Here is a 15,555-nt window from a genome sequence, read left to right as displayed (position 1 = left end):
CATCATTTTAAGTGGGAGAACTTGCACAATCGGTGGCTGACTAAATACTTTTTTGCCCCACTGTATAACATTCATTCAGTGTGTATAATACAACTACTGAAGATAGAACAAATAATACGATTAATGATGTTCGAAAACTTTCAGAATGTACCTGGAATATTTTTAAACAAGTCAATCTGAAGTTGTCTTTATTTTTAGATTATCCTGCCATGATTTTACTTTGGAATAGATTTGTTGGATACCCCTGCTCTGAAGCCAAACACACACTATCCCCCCCGTCCTCCTCAACAAGACTTACTTCTGATACCAAAGTCTTCTGCTTCTGAAATGACAAAATGATCCGTTCCAGTGTCAAACCTTAGCCATCACAGAACCGTTGATGTTCTGCATGGGCAATGTTTCCCAATTGAGTATCCATTCAAGTGTAAAAAGAAGGTAAGGTACAAACAAAATATCGTCTTGATATTATTAGTCTGGACTTACGTTTCACGCACTGGACGAGTGCGCGGTAAAGCTAATTTGCATCAGTTTGTTAAAAGCGAGAGTCCAGTGTGGTTGATGTTGAGCTAAAAGTTAAATAAAACATTCATTGTTGACTTAGCAGCCAGGACGGAGACGTGCGCCCCGCTTTTGTCGCTCTGCTCCCGTGCCATAAAGCCCCGATTTTGGTTCTGTGGTTCTCATCGCACTTTTCCACCGGCGGGGGGGGGGGAAGAAGAAAGAGCCACTCAAGTAACCTTGGTGGAGGCCTGTGCTCGCGGGCGCCCTCTAGTGGACAACACCGTTGCCCAAGGAGCCGATAACAATAAATAAATCATAAATAATTCCTTGGCGGAGGGAACGCGACACGTTTTGTCCTCCTACATTCTTTAGTTTTGTTTCTCAGCCCTAACAAAGCGTGTTGGCATTAAAAAAAGTCAAATATAAAAGTATGAGTGCAAGAATAAAGAAGTACCTTGATGGATGGTCCGTAAAGCTTCCTGGGTGACAACATTGGAGCGAGCGTGTTCGCTGACGTCACGGCTGACTCGGCGGGGACTGCTGTGCTCTGATTGGCTGCCTTCCACCTCCTCGCACGCACACCTGACATCTTGTTTTCTTCACTCCATGTTGATGTGTCGTAGCTCCGCATTAGCAGCAGGGTGGGGGGGGGGGGGGGGGGGGGGGGGGTTGGGGTTGGTGTTTACCTGTCCCTAGTGGTGGGTGTTGGAATAGCAGCAACGAGGAGAATGGATTGCATCGAGTGGAACCTGAGTGGAATTCTGCCTACGTGTGGCCTGCTGGACCCCCTCGGTGGACCCCAGAATGATTGAGGCGCGCGCAGGAAGCCTGAGATAAAGCCGCCGGTGGCAGTCCGCCTCCACAAGCCACGGGCGGGACGGCTGAGCAGAGGCGTCAAAGCACAGCAGTCCCCTCCCGCGTCAGCGCTCGCGGCTAACCGGACGTTCGTATCTTAACGAGCTCCGTTCATGAACCAATAGGATGGCTGGAAAGGGGCGGGGCCCCCCTCCCCACAGGACCCCTAGACAAAAGGGGGGTTGTTCAGTCCGAAAGTGTGGGTCTGTGCTGTCCTCGTCCCGCACTGATGAGCTCGTAGACCAGCTGTGATGATGTCACCATTGGGGACAAGTTCATTCCCGCCCGCTGGCAGAGTAGGAGAACTGCGGGAAGTGCGGCCGCCTCTCGTTGTCCAGACAGTCCATCCCGTCCTCGTCGACTAGGACCACACAACAAGAAATTACAGTACAAAAACCAAGGATGCATGTGGCCGTTTAACATATTCTCTTAGGCAGTGGTTCTCAACCTTTTTTCAGTGATGTACCCCCTGTGAACATTTTTTTAAATTCAAGTACCCTCTAATCAGAGCAAAGCATTTTTGGTTGAAAAAAAGAGATAAAAAAGTAAAATACAGCACTATGTCATCAGTTTCTGATTTATTAAATTGTATAACTGCAAAATATTGCTCATTTGTAGTGGTTTCTTAAACTATTTGGAGAAAAAGATAAACTTGTTGAAAAATAAACAAGTGATTCAATTATAAATAAAGATTTCTACACATAGAAGTAATCATCAACTTAAAGTGCCCTCTTTGGGGATTGTAATAGAGATCCATCTGGATTCATGAACTTAATTCTAAACATTTCTTCACAAAAAAAGAAATCTTTAACATCAATATTTATGGAACATGTCCACAAAGAATGTAGCTGTCAACACTGGATATTGCATTGTTGCATTTCTTTTCACAGTTTATGAACTTACATTCATATTTTGTTGAACTATTATTCAATAAACATATTTCTATTTTTGAAATGTTGCTATTTTTAGAATATTTTAGAAAAATCCCTCGTACCCCCTTTTGAGAACCACTGGTCTAGGGCAGTTTTTTTCAACCACTGTGCCGCGCTAGTGTGCCGTGACATACAGTCTGGTGTGCTGTAGTTTCACCTATTTGCGTTGAAAATATTTTTTGCAAACCAGTAATTATATCCTGCAAATGATGTGTTGTTGTTGAGTGTCAATGCTATTTAGATCTTGGCAGAGTAACCGTGTAATACCGCATTTTTCGGAGTAAAAGTCGCTCCGGAGTATAAGTCGCACCTGCCGAAAATGCATAATAAAGAAGGAAAAAAACATATATAAGTCGCACTGGAGTATAAGTCGCATTCTTTGGGGAAATTTATTTGATAAAACCCAACACCAAAAATAGACATTTGAAAGGCAATTTAAAATAAATAAAGAATAGTGAACAACAGGCTGAATAATTGTACGTTATATGACCCATAAATAACCAACTGAGAAGGTGCCTGGTATGTTAATGTAACATATTATGGTAAGAGTCATTCAAATAACTATAACATATAGAACATGCTATACGTTTACCAAACAATCTGTCACTCCTAATCGATAAATCCCATGAAATCTTATACGTCTAGTCTCTTACGTGAATGAGCTAAAAAATATTGTTTGATATTTTACGGTAATGTGTTAATAATTTCACACATAAGTCGCTCCTGAGTATAAGTCGCACCCCCGGCCAAACTATGAAAAAAACTGCGACTAACAGTCCGAAAAATATGGTACTCTTCCACATGGATAGGTGGCAGCCGGTAGCTAATTGCTTTGTAGACGTTTGGTGAGAGAACAATGGTTTGTTGTGATCGTTGATTTTGTTGCTTTGATCATTTTCATTTTTTAGTAATGTATTTTTAATAAGTATTGTATTTGTATGTCTTCTCAATTTCTATCATAATTATTGGAAAACTTGAATTGGGTTGGAGTTGTTCTGTTCTTTTATTAAATGTATTTATATTCTGTTATCTTTGTAAATTAATTTTAAAAATAAATGTTTAAAACATTTTTCTCAGGCCAAAGCCAAGAAGAGCTTTTGTAATCTGTTTTGAAAAAACGTTTTATCGCCATTTACAGTGGGGCAAAAAAGTATTTAGTCAGCCACCGATTGTGCATGTTCTCCCACTTAAAATGATGACAGAGGTCTGTAATTTTCATCATAGGTACACTTCAACTGTGAGAGACAGAATGTGAAAAAAAAAATACAGGAATTCACATTGTAGAAATTTTAAAGAATTTATTTGTAAATTATGGTGGAAAATAAGTATTTGGTCAACCATTCAAAGCTCTCACTGATGGAAGGAGGTTTTGGCTCAAAATCTCACAATACATGGCCCCATTCATGCTTCACAGTAAGTATGGTGTTCTTGGGATGCAACTCAGTATTCTTCTTCCTCCAATCATGACGACTTGAGTTTTGAATGGTTGACCAAATACTTATTTTCCACCATCATTTACAAATAAATTCTTTACAATTCCTGGATTTTTTTTCACATTCTGTTTCTCACAGTTGAAGTGTACCTATGATGAAAATTACAGACCTCTGTCATCATTTTAAGTGGGAGAACTTGCACGATAGGTGGCTGACTAAATACTTTTTTGCCCCACTGTAAATTCCAAATAATATATTGCGAAAATCGTGTTGAATCGGGAATCAATTCTGAATTGGACGGAATCATGAGGTGCCCAAAGATTTATCATTTTATACTACCATTTATCATGTTTTTTTTATAACTTAGGTTTTTAAATGACAAAAAAGCCCATTATTCCTTAAATCCTCACATTGTCACCGCTGGCTACACTCCTTGAAAAAACCTTAACTTGTTAGCGTTGTTGTAATATCACCTGCTTCCTCGCTATCTCTCTCCTAATAACTTCTTCCACACCAAACTCATCTAAACATGGGTCTACACTTTCATTTGTGCACTGGGAGCAGGAGTGCATCTAGCCCAATTGTCCAACATGTCTTACTACACCATTGAAGGGCAGCACAAAGCAGACAGACAGGCACAAACAATACAACATTCAAAATGATGGTGACATTGACTTTTTTGTCGCACTGAAGTAAAAACTTACATTTCTCAGGCGGCGTCACTGTGATGGTTTGTGCCGTGAACTCCTCGTCAAAATACCTGGTGTCCGTCTCTGACGTCACCTGGGGCTTGAAGGGAGGAACCATCTATGATGTAACAGTCATATTGTTAGCACTCTAATTATTATCAATATCATATCACGCATAATTCATACACTAATTGACTTTACTATCTTTGTAAAGGTAGTTTTTATTGCTAAGATTCTTCTATATAAATACTCAATACTAGCAAATGGTCAATATTGTCAAGTGTCAATACACAAACTATTGTCAACTTACACAAACTATTGTCAAGTGTCCATAGACAAACTATTGTCAAGTGTGAGGTGTTGACACACAAACTATTGCCAGGTGTGAGGTGTTTACACACAAACTAATGTCAAGTGTGAAGTGTTGATACACAAACTGTTGTCAAGTGTGAGGTGTTGATACACAAACTGTTGTCAAGTGTGAGTTGTTGATAACAATCTATTGTCAAGTGTCCAAACACAAACTATTGTCAAGTGTGAGGTGTTGATACACAATCTGTTGTCAAGTGTGAGTTGTTGATAACAATCTATTGTCAAGTGTCCACACACAAACTATTGTCAAGTGTGAGGTGTTGATACACAAACTGTTGTCAAGTGTGAGGTGTTGATACACAAACTATTGTCAAGTGTGAGGTTTTAAAACACAAACTATTGTCAAGTGTGAGGTGTTGATACACAAACTATTGTCAAGTGTGAGGTTTTAAAACACAAACTATTGTCAAGTGTGAGGTGTTGATACACAAACTATTGTCAAGTGTGAGGTGTTGATACACAAACTATTGTCAAGTGTGAGGTTTTAAAACACAAACTATTGTCAAGTGTGAGGTGTTGATACATAAACTATTGTCAAGTGTGAGGTGTTGACACACAAACTATTGTCAAGTGTGAGGTGTTGACACACAAACTATTGTCAAGTGTGAGGTGTAGATACACAAACTATTGTCAAGTGTGAGGTGTTGATACACAAATTATTATCTAGTGTGAGGTGTTGACACACAAACTATTGTCAAGTGTGAGGTGTTGATACACAAACTATTGTCAGGTGTCCATACACAAACTATTGTCAAGTGTGAGGTGTTGATACACAAACTATTGTCAGGTGTCCATACACAAACTATTGTCAAGTGTGAGGTGTTGATACACAAATTATTATCTAGTGTGAGGTGTTGACACACAAACTATTGTCAAGTGTGAGGTGTTGATACACAAACTATTGTCAGGTGTCCATACACAAACTATTGTCAAGCGTCCATACACAAACTGATGTCAAGTGTGAGTTGTTGATACACAAACTGTTGTCAAGTGTGTGTTTGTGACACCTTTTTGTCGTACACATCCTGCCAGTCCACCCCAGCAAAGAAAGTGTGTCTCATTATTTCCTTGGCATCTTCTGGTCCGCCACCAAGTCTAGTTTGTTAGAGGAAGAAGAATCAATGTGAATGAATATTATTCAAACATACATTATGTACTGATTAAAGCTAATATTATTCAAAATACAAACCCTGTTTCCATATGAGTTGGGAAATTGTGTTAGATGTAAATATAAACGGAATACAATGATTTGCAAATCATTTTCAACCCATATTCAATTGAATATGCTACAAAGACAACATATTTGATGTTCAAACTGCTAATTTTTTTTTTTTTTTCAAATAATCATTAACTTTGGAATTTGATGCCAGCAACACGTGACAAAGAAGTTATGAAAGTTGGCAATAAATACTGATAAAGTTGAGGAATGTTCATCAAACACTTATTTGGAACATCCCACAGGTGTGCAGACTAATTGGGAACAGGTGGGTGCCATAATTGGGTATAAAAACAGCTTCCCAAAAAATGCTCAGTCTTTCACAAGAAAGGATGTCCACAACTGCGTGAGCAAATAGTCAAACAGTTTAAGAACAATTTATGGATTTCAACATCTACGGTCCATATTATCATCAAAAGGTTCAGAGAATCTGGAGAAATCACTCCACGAAAGCGTCATGGACGGAAACCAACATTGAATGACCGTGACCTTCGATCCCTCAGACGGCACTGTATCAAAAACCGACATCAATCTCTAAAGGATATCACCACATGGGTTCAGGAACATTTCAGAAAACCACGGTCACTAAATACAGTTCGCCGCTACATCTAAAAGTGCAAGTTAAAGCTCTACTATGCAAAGCGAAAGCCATTTATCAACAACATCCAGAAACGCCGCCGGCTTCTCTGGGCCCGAGATCATCTAAGATGGACTGGTGCAAAGTGGAAAAGTGTTCTGTGGTCTGTCGAGTCCACATTTCAAATTGTTTTTGGAAATATTCGACATCGTGTCATCCGGACCAAAGGGGAAGCGAACCATCCAAACTGTTATCGACGCAAAGTTCAAAAGCCAGCATCTGTGATGGTATGGATGTGCATTAGTGCCCAAGGCATGGGTAACTTACACATCTGTGAAGGCACCATTAATGCTGAAAGGTACGCTACATACAGGTTTTGGAACAACATATGCTGCCATCCAAGCACCGTATTTTTTATGGACGCCCCTGCTTATTTCAGCAAGACAATGCCAAGCCACATTCAGCATGTGTTACAACAGCGTGGCTTCGTAAAAAAAGGGTGCGTGTACTTTCCTGGTCCGCCTGCAGTCCAGACCTGTCTCCCATCGAAAATGTGTGGCGCATTATGAAGCGTAAAATACGACAGCGGAGACCCCGGACTGTTGAACGACTGAAGCTCTACACAAAACAAGAATGGGAAAGAATTCCACTTTCAAAGCTTCAACAATTGTTTTCCTCAGTTCCCAAACATTTATTGAGTGTTGTCAAAAGAAAAGGTGATGTAACACAGTGGTGAACATGCCCTTTCCCAACTACTTTGGCACGTGTTGCAGCCATGAAATTCTAAGTTGATTATTATTTGCAAAAAAAAAATTAAGTTTATGAGTTTGAACATCAAATATATTGTCTTCGTAGTGCATTCATTCAACTGACTATGGGTTGAAAAGGATTTACAAATCATTGTATTCCGTTTATATTTACATCTAACACAATTTCCCAACTCATATGGAAATGGGGTTTGTACATTATGTACTGATTGAAGCTAATATTATTCAAACATACGTGATGTACACGTTGGGAAGACTGTCTCCCAGCTGCCCTAGGAATTCCTTGGAATCTCTCAAGAGGAACTGGACAAAGTGGCCGGGGAGAAGGAAGTCTAGGCTTCTCTACTTAGTCTGCTGTCCCCGCGACCCGACTTCGGATAAGTGGAAGAAGATAGATGGATGGATAATAATATTCAAAACTTATAATATTCAAACATATGTACTTATTAAAACTAATACTATTAAAACATTTATACTTATTGAAGCTAATATGTTAAACTAAAGCTAAGAGCTTTTAAAATATGTTCAACTCCATTCTTTAATGTTTTGATCATATTTAAGTTATGATTATCAGGTTTACACATGAATAATACGACAGACGGAAATAAGCTGGCAATAGCACAGCTTTCCCACAGTATCTCCTCTTCATATCATTACCAATATTTCATGCACTCCTAGTGTAAACCCTGCTACTTTTTCCAATGTTTTGAAACCTGTGGCTTACCAAACGGTGCAGCTAATTCATGGATTTTTCTTCGCTGATGGCCGTAATGCAAATAGTTTTAAGAGAACACAAGCAAAGGAGTCATTGTTGCAGCTATGACGCCACCTTCTGGATGAGTTCGCTCACTGCAGTGCCCTTTCGTTTAGACTGGCCTTCAACTGGAAGTAGAAGTGCCCTTCCGTCTTCTCGCCGTCCATACTCATTAGGATTCTTCATTCATCACTACAAGCAAAGATACTGAACCGTCCCATGTCTGATGTCTGTAGGAGTGCCATCCATTCATTTTCTACCGCTTGTCCCACTCGGGTTTTTTTTTTAAGAACATAACTTCCCCTTGTGTTCATTCATAGTGTTGGTGTTTTCAGTGACAATCTACAATGTAAATAGTCATGAAAATAAAGAAAACACATTGAATGAGGACAAGGTGTGCACAAACTTATTGTGCAACTTAATTGTCTTGTAATTAAAGGCCTACTGAAATTAGATTTTCTTATTTAAACAGGGATAGCAGGTCCATTCTATGTGTCATACTTGATCATTTCACGATATTGCCATATTTTTGCTGAAAGGATTTAGTAGATAACATCAACGATAAAGTTCGCAACTTTTGGTCGCTAATAAAAAAGCCCTGCCTTTACCGGAAGTAGCAGACGATGACGTCACCGGTGTGAGGGCTCCTCACGTCCTCACATTGTTTATAATGGGAGCCTCCAGCATCAAGAGTTATTCGGACCGAGAAAACGACAATTTACCCATTAATTTGAGCGAGGGTGAAAGATTCGTGTTTGAGGATATTGATAGCGACAGACCAGAAAAAAAATTTAAAAAATTAAAAATGAAGAAAAGCGATTGCATTGGGAGCGATTCAGATGTTTTTAGACACATTTACTAGGATAATTCTGGGAAATCCCTTATCTTTCTATTGTGTGGCTAGTGTTTTAGTGAGTTAAATAGTACCTGATATTCAGAGCGGTGTGTCCACGGGTGTGTTGACGTCAGTCTCGGAGGTAAGTCACAGCAGCTGCATGGACGGCACGAGCTCTGCTGGTATCCGGTAAGAGGCGACTTATTACCACAATTTTCTCACCGAAACCTGACGGTTGACAAGTGGTCGGGAACCATGTTCGCTTGACCGCTCTGAATCATAGTAAAGCTTCACCTCCGGGAATTTTAAACAAGGAAACACCGTGTGTTTGTGTGGCTAAAGGCTAAAGCTTCCCACCTCCATCTTTCTACTTTGACTTCTCTATTATTAATTGAACAAATTGCAAAAGATTCAGCAACACAGATTGTCCAAAATACTGTGTAATTGTGCGATCAAAAGAGAGGACTTTTAGCCGCAAATGGTGTTGGCTAATACGTCCCCTCCAACCAATAACGTCATTCCGCGACGTTTTCAACAGGAAACTCCGCGGGAAATTTAAAATTGCAATTTAGTAAACTAAACTGGCCCTATTGGCATGTGTTGCAATGTTAATATTTCATCATTGATGTATAAACTATTAGACTGCGTGGTCGGTAGTAGTGGGATTCAGTAGGCCTTTAATGTACATCAGAGCTATTCAAATTTTGGTATTTTTTGTATTTAGTGTATTAGATTCTGCAACTAGTGTTTGGATCCCACTGTATGCAATATCTGAAGAGCATGAAAAAAAGTAATTCACTGTGGTGTACTCTGCATGTGAAGAATAAAACCATATGCCATTCTCCTGTATTTTATACTGCAGAGCAAATCTACCAAAGTCACTTTAACTTGAACTTTCTGTGATTATGTGTCACATTTTGAGTTGCACTGATTGAGGACACGCACCTTTTGTTGGGGTCTTTAATGAGCAGGCCGGACAGCAGCGACTTGGCGTCGGCTGAAAGGGTGCGCGGGAACTTGATGTCCTCCATTAGGATGAGCTCAAACAGCTTCTCGTGGTCCTGGTTGTAGAAAGGCAGCCGTCCGCACATCATCTCGTACGTCACCACTCCCAGACCCCACCAGTCCACCGCCCGGCCGTAGTCGTTGTCCTCCAGGACCTGAGGGAGGAGACGGAAGCAGACGTTCAATCAGCTTCTGTTCAGCCGCCTTTTTTTGTGCCTGCGTGCGTGTTTTTAAAGGGGAACATTATCACCAGACCTATGTAAGCGTCAATATATACCTTGATGTTGCAGAAAAAAGACCATATGTTTTTTTAACCGATTTCCTAACTCTAAAAGGGTGAATTTGGCGATCTAAACACCTTTCAATTGTACGCTGTCGGAGCGATGACCTTTCACTTGTGACGTCACAATGGGAAGCAATCCACCATGTTCTCAAACACACTACATACAAGTCAAATTAGCTCTGTTATTTTCCGTTTTTTTCGACTGTTTTCCGTACCTTGGAGACATCATGCCTCGTCGGTGTGTTGTCGGAGGGTGTAACAACACGATCAGGGACGGATTCAAGTTGATTTACGTGGAGTGGGCATCGATTAGCACGGCTTGCTAATCGATGCTAACATGCTATTTAGGCTAGCTGTATGTACATATTGCATCATTATGCCTCATTTGTAGCTATATTTGCATCCAGCCTTTCCCTCCACCCAGATTAAATGCCAAACAAACACATACCAATCGACGGATTTAAGTTGCACCAGTGTCAAAAGATGCGAAAGTCCCTCGTTTGGTCTGCACATTTTACCGGTGATGCTACAACAGACATGGCACAGAGATGTGTGGGTACTCGGCGACACTCAAATCAGATGCATTTCCAACGATAAAGTCAACGAAATCACAAAGGTGAGTTTTGTTGATGTTATTGACTTATGTGCTAATCAGACATATTTGGTCGCGGCATGACTGCCAGTTAATCGATGCTAACATGCTATTTAGGCTAGCTGTATGTACATTTGTAGCTATATTTGCATCCAGCCTTTCCCTCCACCCACATTTAATGCCAAACAAACACTTACCAATCGATGAAATTTAAGTTGCACCAGTGGTCAAAAGATGCAATCGTTGGTTAGAAGGCGATCGCCGAATAGCTTCAATAGCTATTCGCTTAATAGCTTCAGTTTCTTCTTCAATGTCGTTTTCGCTATCTGCCTCCACACTCCAACCATCCGTTTCAATACATGCGTAATCTGTTGAATCGCTTAAGCCGCTGAAATCCGAGTCTGAATCCGAGCTAATGTCGCTATATCTTGCTGTGCTATCCAGCATGTTTGTTTGTATTGGCGTCACTATGTGACGTCACAGGAAAATGGACGGTGCATTTACAGATAGCGAAAATCAAGCACTTTAAAGCCTTTTTTCGGGATATGACAAAATTTTTTAAAAAACTTCGAAAAATAAAATAAGCCACTGGGAACTGATTTTTATTGGTTTTAACCCTTCTGAAATTGTGATAATGTTCCCCGTTAAGTGCGGCTGTTTGTTTTATTAGACATCTGCTTTTATTTTGCAAGCCTGCATGTATTTTATTGAGTGCCGGAGGTGACAAAGAAGGCAGATGAGCCAGGAGATAAAGCAGTAGAGAGTCAAGATGGCACAAAGTGGCTGCAGGGAAGCTTAAAAAACAAGCTGAGATGAACAGAAGTGGGTTTAGTGGTAAGAGGGAGGATGATGATGATGATGGCAAACGCACACGTGCACGCAGGGGCTAACATCACTGGGTGGCAGGTCTTCAGAGGCCAGTTAGAGGCCTGCTGAGTGTGCTGCCCCCTCCTGGTCTCTGCCAGCTCTCCCTGGCACGCTCACTCCTCAGCTGGCAGACACAGACAAGCGCGTCCCTGGATGGAGGAGGCAGCAGGGGTCATGGACGCAGGTCACGGCTGCCGAGCGAGTCTATCAAAGTCCTCTGCTACACTTTGCCTACTCTTGTCTTCTCCATCTGCTCCTTCATTCCTTCATTCTCTCGCGCGCCTCAGGGGGACGAGGAAGGATGGGGAGCAGGGGACGTGAGAAGAGAGGTACTTCAGGTGTTGCTGAGGCCCTCATTAACATCACAAGCTTATTAACATGTGACGCGATGATGAAGAGTGTGGTTTTGGGACGGGGTGAGGGTGAACGGCGTGCAGACTGGCAGGCTTGGAGAGCGTCCAGAACAGCATATGTTGGACATCTAGCCAATAATAATAGCATCTTCTCACTGTTAATAATGGACCAGGCCGGGCGAACAGACTTCACAAAGACCGACATACTAACAGCTATTATCTAAAAATGCTGTTTGTACACATGACGAAAATACTTCATTAGTTACACCTGCACAGTCTAATGATTCAATATAGCAATGGTAACAAAAAAGTATTCATTGTGGTGACAGTAAAGCTGTTAAATGAATATCCAAGCCATGTGGTGGCAGAGGGGCTAGTGCGTCTGCCTCACAATACGAAGGTCCTGAGTAGTCAGGGTTCAATCCCGGGCTCGGGATCTTTCTGTGTGGAGTTTGCATGTTCTCCCCGTGAATGCGTGGGTTCCCTCCAAGTATTCCGGCTTCCTCCCACCTCCAAACCCATGCACCTGGGGATAGGCCCCTCCCACCTCCAAAGACATGCACCTGGGGTAGGCCCCTCCCACCTCCAAAGACATGCACCTGGGGATAGGCCCCTCCCACTTCCAAAGACATGCACCTGGGGATAGGTTGATTGGCAACACTAAATGGTTCCTAGTGTGTGAATGTGAGTGTGAATGTTTGTCTATCTGTGTTGGCCCTGCGATGAGGTGGCGACTTGTCCAGGGTGTACCCCGCCTTCCGCCCGATTGTAGCTGAGATAGGCACCAGCGTGCCCCGCGACCCCAAAGGGAATAAGCGGTAGAAAATGGATGGATGGATGTCATTATCATCTTTGTAAAGCCGTAATTTTCAATTTGTTATTAAAGACGTCCCGATCAACACATTTTTGGCCTCGAAGGGCTGTTGTTGTTTGTGCTGTGGCGAGTTCTCTCGCTGCAAATGTTGCGGGTTGAACGTCTACAGTATTTCCTTCTGTTTTGTGCCTTGAACCAGAAGTAGCGTTCGTACTTGTATAGTTTCTTCATTCATCACTCTAAGCATTGTTTGTAATACAACAAACTGTTTATACTTACTCAATTGTCCCATGTGTGATGTCTGTAGGAGTGTTTTTATGCATATTTGTACAGGCTATCCTCAGGTAATGAATGCATTGTAAGCATTGGCTAATATACAAAAACGTTTATGAGTGTCTGTGTTAGTATTATTAATTTACAATGGCATTCTTTTTGTATTGTTTCAGTTTCACAAATTCCTCAGTAAGTTCACCAGGACGTCACTGTGGAGTTATTGAGTCGGTTTAGTTGATTGGAGAGCTAACTTCTACAGCTAGTGGGTCAATGACGATGACTTCTTTTGTGTTTGATCAGCCATTTCACTGCCGCATTACATGCGCCGTTTAGAACAAGGGTGTCCAAAATTCTGGACTGGGGGCCGCATTGGGCTAAAAAAAATTTGGCTGGGGTCCGAAAGCAGACTGCATGCAAAGTAACTATATATACATATATACATATATAAATATACATATATATATATATATATATATATATATATATATATATATATATATATATATATATATATTGGGCCTACCGAGGATGTCATAGTGGTTTGTGTTGTGGTTTGTGCAGCCCTTTGAGACACTAGTGATTTAGGGCTATATAAGTAAACATTGATTGATTGATATATACATATATATACACATATACATATTTAGCCATATATATATATATATACATATATATATATATATATATATATACATATTTTTATATATGTATATATGTGTATATATATATATATATATATATATATACACATTATATACATACATATATATGCATACATATACATACATATATATATATATATATATACACATACATATATCCCGTATTTCCTTGAGTTGCCGCAGGGCATATAGTATTCGCCTACCTTGAATTCGCAAAATAATTAGCGCATGCTTAGTATTACCGCCTGGTCAAACTCATGACGTCACGAGTGACACTTCCCCTGTCATAATTTTCAAAATGGAGGAGGCTGATTTCAATAACGGTAATTTGAAATCGCATAAAGGGAAGAAGAATAAGAGATATTCAGTAGGATTTAAGGTCCAAGCTTGTATCCCACTCAAATTTTTACTGCATGCCTTTGGTAAGTACCGGAGTGAGAAGAGGTTTTAAAATAATTAGCGCATGTTTACTTTCACTGCATGCCTTTGGTAAGCACAGGAGTGAGATATACTGTACCTTAAGAACAATTTGTTAGGTAAAAAGTAGTTAAAAAGTTATAAATAGTTAAAAAAAAGTTAAATGTTAAAAACAGTTTAAAGTCACTTGCTTGGTTAAAAGCCAGTGAATAAAAATGGGTTTTAAGAAGGGTCTTAAAAATAGCCAAAGAAGGGGCCTCCATGCCTGAAGTGGCATGGAGAGGGAGATCGTTTCAGAGTTTGGGACCCGCAACAGAGAAGGCTCTGTCTCTTTAGTTTTTAAGCCGAAATGCGTCCGTTCTCCCTTTTCTGTCTACACATCGTATCTGCTTGTGAGCACTGCGTGATTGTGCGCTGCCGAACATGCTCCTCTGCTCGTAAAACCAGCAATGTCATGATGCGACGACATGCCGTCATGCCTGTTAAAAAGTAAAAAATGGGGAACCAGTACTTTTCAAACGTAGTATAGTATAGTTTTTTTTATTCATTAGTACCGCGATAGTATACCATCACCGGTATATCGTACAACCCTAATATCCAGCGGGTTGTGTTACGTGTGAAGTGAAGTGAATTACATTTATATAGCGCTTTTTCTCTAGTGACTCAAAGCGCTTTACATAGTGAAACCCAATATCTAAGTTACATTTAAACCAGTGTGGGTGGCACTGGGAGCAGGTGGGTAAAGTGTCTTGCCCAAGGACACAACGGCAGTGACTAGGATGGCGGAAGCGGGAATCGAACCTGCAACCCTCAAGTTGCTGGCACGGCCACTCTACCAACCGAGCTAAACCGGTGACCATGTGTGTTGACTTTTTGTGTTAGTCGAAAGTTTTTTTTCTGCACCAGGACGAAGAAAGCTCGTTTGAATTTGGTCATATATGCTGTGCTTGTGCTTTCTGTCCTGAGTTTCTCACATTATCTACATTATCTACAGTGGTTCTCAACCTTTTTTCAGTCATGTACCCCTTGTAAACATTTTTTTAATTCAAGTACCCCGTAATCAGAGCAAAGCATATTCAGTTGACAAAAAGAGATAAAGAAGTAAAATACAGCACTATGTCATCAGTTTCTGATTTATTAAATTGTATAACAGTGCAAAATATTGCTCATTTGTAGTGTTTTTTCTTGAACTATTTGGAAAAAAAGATATAAAAATAACTAAAAACTTGTTGAAAAATAAACGAGTAATTTAATCATAAATAAAGATTTCTACACATAGAAGTAATCATCAACTTAAAGTGCCCTCTTTGGGGATTGTAATAGAGATCCATCTGGATTCATCAACTTCATTCTAAACA

At 40.5% G+C, this 15,555-nt stretch overlaps 1 protein-coding gene across 5 annotated transcripts in view; it reads right to left on the bottom strand.

Moving 5' to 3' along the window:
• akt3a (v-akt murine thymoma viral oncogene homolog 3a) overlaps positions 1-15,555 on the bottom strand; it is a 138,350-nt gene continuing 122,795 nt past the window's right edge. For all 5 annotated transcript variants that reach the window (XM_061911156.1, XM_061911160.1, XM_061911158.1 and 2 more), the window contains 4 exons: positions 9,877-10,091; positions 5,790-5,877; positions 4,426-4,528; positions 1-1,717 (listed from right to left, as the gene is read on the bottom strand). In XM_061911156.1, coding sequence (XP_061767140.1) covers positions 1,632-1,717; positions 4,426-4,528; positions 5,790-5,877; positions 9,877-10,091 — 492 coding nt within the window. In that variant the 3' untranslated portion in view covers positions 1-1,631. The remainder of the gene's footprint in view (positions 1,718-4,425; positions 4,529-5,789; positions 5,878-9,876; positions 10,092-15,555) is intronic.

This window comes from Nerophis ophidion, linkage group LG09, assembly GCF_033978795.1.
Source record: "Nerophis ophidion isolate RoL-2023_Sa linkage group LG09, RoL_Noph_v1.0, whole genome shotgun sequence".
Taxonomy (NCBI): domain Eukaryota; kingdom Metazoa; phylum Chordata; class Actinopteri; order Syngnathiformes; family Syngnathidae; genus Nerophis; species Nerophis ophidion.
The sequence above is the reverse complement of the archived record's forward strand: the minus strand, read 5'-3'. Positions and strand labels throughout refer to the sequence as shown.